Here is a 5,665-nt window from a genome sequence, read left to right as displayed (position 1 = left end):
AGTATTTTCTTACCTGGCTCTTCCTGACCTTGTACTTTCTCCTCACGTTCCCCTCTTTCCTCTCTCCCTCTTTGGACTGACAATCATAAACAAATAGATTGTATTCAATTAGATGAACAAATTACATTAATATGAAAAAAAAATACTGTTAAGATCACTAATAAAAAGTCCTCTCTCAGTGTGTTTTCACCACAAGGCAAATAACCAAACCACGTGTTCATCTAATAAAAGATGTACATTTGTTCGCAGGCTACGGACAATTTTAAGTTTTACATCTTAAATATGCTATATAAAATTCAACGGAAGGAAGAAGAGAAGCAAAGAGTGATTCACAGGCAGAGCCTAAATTATTTCTCACAGTTTTTGTTGCCTTATGGTTCCAAGCGCTGTCACCAATCTCTGCATTTTGTTATTATCTCATGACACTTGTTTAATCAGCTACCATCTCTCCTATGGACTTTTTACTGTCTACAGTCTCAGATCAACACAGCCCTGCCCTCCAGCACTATCAGCAGCAACCCCTCAAGCGCAACATTGTACCCATCAGCAGGGCCGTGCAGAGAGGTTTAAAGGGGCGGGTGCTCAAAGTTAAAAAGGGGCACATTGAACCAGGCTGAATAACAACAACGCTCGATTGATAGATCGATAGATAGATAAAACGGCCATGGCAACCCTGCATTTTAATGCTAAAATCTACCAAAAATGAAAATTATTATTAAATTTTTAACAGATATACTCACTTCTGTCAAAAATTATTCTAACATCCAAGTAGATATTTTTATTCTGTGTTTAATTTATTTTGTTGGTTTGTTAATGTTTTTCCATTTATTTTACAGACCAAAGTATCAACTGCAACGTTAATGATTTACTATTTCTTTCATAGAGGACCTTTGCTCTGTTACTGTCACACCTTGTATTATATGCTGCACAGTATAGGACTGAAATTTGGCAGACAACGCAAAAAGCACTAAGTCTCTGGGCTCTCAGTACAAAGAACTCATAGCAGAGAATTAGTTTCACAGCCATGGGGATATTAGATGTCTTTCTCCAATCGTTCAGTTCTGCTTTCTTGTTGGTGGCACTGACAGTCAGCCTCCTCGTCTATTTCATCGTCACTCCAAGCTTCAATTCTCAAAAAAAACAAAAGGGTCCTCCAGGACCCAGACCACTTCCTGTGCTGGGGAACCTGCTGCAACTGGACCTGAAAGGACCTTACAAAACATTGCTGGAGGTAGGAAAGTAATTGAACTATGTTGCAGATACAGTTCTCCAGGCAGCTTTGGTTTCTTTGATGTGTGTGAAAATATTCTGTTCTTAGTTATCCAAGAAATATGGATCAGTCTTCACGGTCTATCTGGGACCTAAAAAGGTGGTGGTCCTAGCAGGATACAAGACAGTGAAGCAGGCACTTGTAGACTATGATGATGTGTTTGGAGACAGAAGTCCAACGAGACTTGCGCATGAATTAACCAAAGAGCATGGTAAAGGAATAATATTTTTTCTTAAAATCTTTTAGCTTTTTTTCTATTTTGGTACTGTCAAACTGAAATATGACCACTCTCAGGAGTTCTGTGGTCCAATGGTGACTCATGGAGAGAAATGAGACGCTTTGCATTGACTAAACTGAGAGACTTTGGAATGGGCAAGAGAGCATGTGAGGACAAAATAATTGAGGAATGTCAACATCTCATTGAAGTATTTAAGAAATTTAAAGGTAAAAAAAATGATCACATTTGTTTGAACTGAATTGAATTAATGGTCCAATAACTTACACTGACTGTATGTGTTTGCTACAGGAGAAGCGTTTGATACAACCCAATCAATTAACTGTGCAGTCTCTAACATTATCTGCTCCATCGTCTATGGCAGCAGATTTGAATATAATGATCCAGAGTTTACATCTTTGGTAGATCGAACAAACAGATTTATCAGACTCGGTGGAAGTCCCTCAATACAGGTATTGATTCCTACTTTGTGACACTTATGGAGTTACAGATTTTTTCAAGGTACAACTCAATAACCTTTGTAAATGAAAAATGGTATTTTATGTACAGATGTATATTTGATGATTCACAGATGTATGAAATGTTTCCATCAATCCTGAAGTGGACTGCTGATAGGAACGAAGGTTTCAAACTGGTTGCTGCCAATAAAATGCAAAACCTTGCCTTCTTCCGTCGCTTAAAAGAGACTCTGAACCCACAGATGTGCAGAGGCATTGTGGATGCCTTTCTGGTCCGCAAACAAAATCTTGAGGTTGGACTTTCTATTATCTTTCAACTTTGTGTTCAGGAATAAATAACTTAAGCTGATGGTGAAACTGTGCCTTATCCTGCTCAGCTATGGTTAAGACAAAACAACTGTGTTGCATCCTAATACCTTTATCACCCAGCAGATGTATGCGAACACTATTGATCATTTGTAATTCTTCTGGTGTATGTTACATCCTCGTTACTGTTCGGTGCCTTGACACTTCTTTTTCTACTGTGCAACCCCCATCCAACTTTGGGATTAGAATGATTTGAGTGACTTTGCTGTTAAATGTCTATGTGCAGGAATCTGGGATTACCAAAAGTCACTTCCATGATGAAAACCTTCTGATAACAGTCATGAATCTGTTTGCTGCCGGCACTGAGACAACATCAACTACACTGAGATGGGGACTTCTGCTAATGGCCAAATATCCGAAGATACAGGGTGAGGAGCTCAAATAATCCACAACTTGAATACACTTTTAATGGAAATCACATGACACATGTCACAATTCAATTCAATTCAATTTTATTTATATAGCGCCAAATCACAACAAAAGTCGCCTCAAGGCGCTTCATAGATACAGAGAAAAACCCAACAATCATATGACCCCCTATGAGCAGCACTTTGGCGACAGTGGGAAGGAAAAACTCCCTTTTAACAGGAAGAAACCTCCAGCAGAACCAGGCTCAGGGAGGGGCGGGGCCATCTGCTGTGATTGGTTGGGCTGAGAGAAGGAAGACAGGATAAAGACATGCTGTGGAAGAGAGACAGAGATTAATAACAGATATGATTCAATACAGAGAGGTCTGTTAATACATAGTGAGTGAGAAAGGTGACTGGAAAGGAAAAACTCAATGCATCATGGGAATCCCCCGGCAGCCTACATCTATTGCAGCATAACTAAGGGAGGATTCAGGGTCACCTGGTCCAGCCCTAACTATATGCTTTAGCAAAAAGGAAAGTTTGAAGCCTAATCTTGAAAGTAGAGATAGTGTCTGTCTCCTGAATCCAAACTGGAAGCTGGTTCCACAGAAGAGGGGCCTGAAAACTGAAGGCTCTGCCTCCCATTCTACTTTTAAATACTCTAGGAACAACAAGTAGGCCTGCAGAGCGAGAGCGAAGTGCTCTAATAGGGTGATATGGTACTACAAGGTCATTAAGATAAGATGGGGCAATATCACAATAAGCATACATTTATCAAATATACTGGAGTGTTATTGTCAGTGTAACACAAGTGTAATGTGTCCACTGTTCTTGTTTAGACTCCAGAGGATTCTAATAGGGATGAAATTCAATTATTGTTACTTTCATACTCAAGATGAGGTCCAGGAGGAGCTGAGGAGGCTCATAGGAGATCGACAGGTGCAGGTTGCTGACAGGAAAAACCTTCCCTTCACTGACGCCGTCATCCATGAGATACAGAGACTGAGCAGCATCATCCCCACTGCACTTCCTCACAAAACCACCAGAGACATCACTTTTCAGGGTCACTTTATTGAGAAGGTTAGACTAATTGTTATCTATTCAAAGCTGCTCGGCATCAAGCCAACATGTTTTGAGAAAATGTAACTACATCCTGGATCGTCCTGCATTAACTTTAAGTTGAGGTGCCAAAGTTCTAAAGCCACAAAAAACCTAAGTGCAGACACAAAGAGCAAGCATGAGTGGGAACAGTTGTTATCAGTTTACTGAGTGCACAGAACAGAAGCTTGATGCCATCTTGGATGGGCAATCACAGGAATATGGGAAAGTTTGAAACTGAATCCAAATCAAAAGTATGTGCTGTTTTTATATGTTGTCTTAGTACGTTTTGTACTTTGTGCATCTCTGAAATGAGCTGTTATCTGCAGGGAACCACAGTGTTTCCTCTCTTGACATCTGTCCTGCATGATCCAAGTGAGTGGGAGAGGCCTCACAGCTTTTATCCTGCTCATTTCTTGGACAAAGAGAAAAAGTTTGTCAAGCGAGATGCCTTCATTCCATTTTCTGCAGGTTTGTGAACTCAGCCATTACCACTGAGGTACATCTTTTCACAGGACAGTTGATTATTATTCATCTCTTGCAGGTCGCAGGATTTGCCTCGGAGAGAGTCTGGCCAGGATGGAGCTCTTCCTCTTCTTCACCACCCTCCTGCAGCATTTTCGTTTCACTCCTGCACCTGGAGTTTCAGAGGATGAATTGGATCTGACTCCAGTTGTCAGCATTACTCTCAGCCCTTCGATTCACAAATTATGTGCTGTTTCCCAAATGTGAGGAAGAGATGGTCTTTATAAGCTTTTGTTGTTCTGTGAAAAGGCTCCAGTCAATTTTTAGCAGAATATTTTCTTGTGTCCTTAATTATTATTAGTCCTTTATTTATCCAGGTAAAAAAAAATCTCATTGAGATTAAAAATCTAATTTCCAAGCGAGACCTGGCATCATGGCAACAATTTCAGACTCACTGACATGATTTACAAAATGTTTAGTTCAATTGTTCCTTTAGTTTCAAGGTGATTTTATTAGCCCCATCTCATGTAGGTAAAGATTGCCTGTTGGCTTTAAAGTAGTCTCTGAATAGCTGTCTTTAAAGTTTTGACTGACAATAAAGGCAGAATGTTTTGATTACTTAAAAACGCTATCAGCACATGTATCGCTCGCTCGCTTGCTCATAAAGATGTAAGATGTTAAACATTTTCCTCCACAATAAAGATCAAATGCTGCATCAGTGCATGTCATGCTCATTACTGCCCCCTCAAGAAAGAAGACACCCTCAGTTTTCTTAGTAAGTACCCCCATGCCACGCCCCCTGGTGGTTGTAGAAGTTTACAGATGGGTTGACAACACATTATTGTTACATTGTTGGTCTTCCATGTGACCTCTTTAGAGAGAAGAAGAATGTCTGAAAGGGACTGAAATATATATCAATGTATTTGTATAGATGAATTGTTTTTTAATTTTTTATTTTGGGGGCTAATTGATGACATAAAATGGTTACCAGACCCTTTGGGCCATTTTCTATCTGTCCGCTTCACTTTTTCATTTAGTGATAAGACAAACTAATGACTCACACTTGTAGCTGTCTAAGTCACCCATAATTAAAGTGTATTCAGTTCATCTTGACGTACTTTTTTCAGCGGGAGAAGCGTTTCATCCAAGTGACTTCTTCAGTCTTAGCTGAATGCAGGTTTCTCCAACCTTATTGCTTCTCTTAGATATTGTCACTTTATTTACCTGCTGCCAGGGGCGATTCTAGGATCAGAGCTTTGGGGGTGCTGAGCACCCAGAGAGCTGCTTAACCAGGCAAGATCAACTTTACTCATCACGATGAGACGTCTTCCCTGTCTCTGCAGTCCCTGCATCCCTACATGTCTCCAGTTGTCCTCTGTCTGTCTCCTCGGTGCATTTAAACCCCTGTTCCTCTCTGTCCTCA

At 40.2% G+C, this 5,665-nt stretch overlaps 1 protein-coding gene across 1 annotated transcript; it reads left to right on the top strand.

Annotated features, from left to right (window-relative positions):
• The first annotated feature begins 783 nt into the window (after positions 1–783).
• Positions 784–4,972, top strand: LOC146507469 (cytochrome P450 2K1-like). The gene is made up of 9 exons (XM_085180345.1): positions 784–1,231; positions 1,319–1,481; positions 1,565–1,714; positions 1,797–1,957; positions 2,077–2,256; positions 2,556–2,697; positions 3,575–3,759; positions 4,107–4,248; positions 4,322–4,972. The coding sequence occupies exons 1-9, from the start codon at positions 1,025–1,027 to the stop codon at positions 4,507–4,509; spliced, it is 1,518 nt and encodes a 505-aa protein (XP_085036471.1). The 5' UTR covers positions 784–1,024; the 3' UTR covers positions 4,510–4,972.
• Positions 4,973–5,665: the final 693 nt, after the last annotated feature.

This window comes from Neolamprologus multifasciatus, chromosome 12 (assembly GCF_963576455.1).
Source record: "Neolamprologus multifasciatus chromosome 12, fNeoMul1.2, whole genome shotgun sequence".
NCBI lineage: Eukaryota > Metazoa > Chordata > Actinopteri > Cichliformes > Cichlidae > Neolamprologus > Neolamprologus multifasciatus.
Note: the sequence above shows the minus strand (reverse complement) of the source record. Positions and strands in the feature narration are given on the sequence as shown.

Bases quoted from the DNA above. Each gene is read 5' to 3' on its own strand.
- LOC146507469 (XM_085180345.1), top strand. From the start codon at position 1,025: ATGGGGATATTAGATGTCTTTCTCCAATCGTTCAGTTCTGCTTTCTTG. The intron at 1,232-1,318 runs GTAGGAAAGTAA...TTCTGTTCTTAG, and splicing joins CTTACAAAACATTGCTGGAG to TTATCCAAGAAATATGGATC. The intron at 4,249-4,321 runs GTTTGTGAACTC...CATCTCTTGCAG, and splicing joins CTTCATTCCATTTTCTGCAG to GTCGCAGGATTTGCCTCGGA.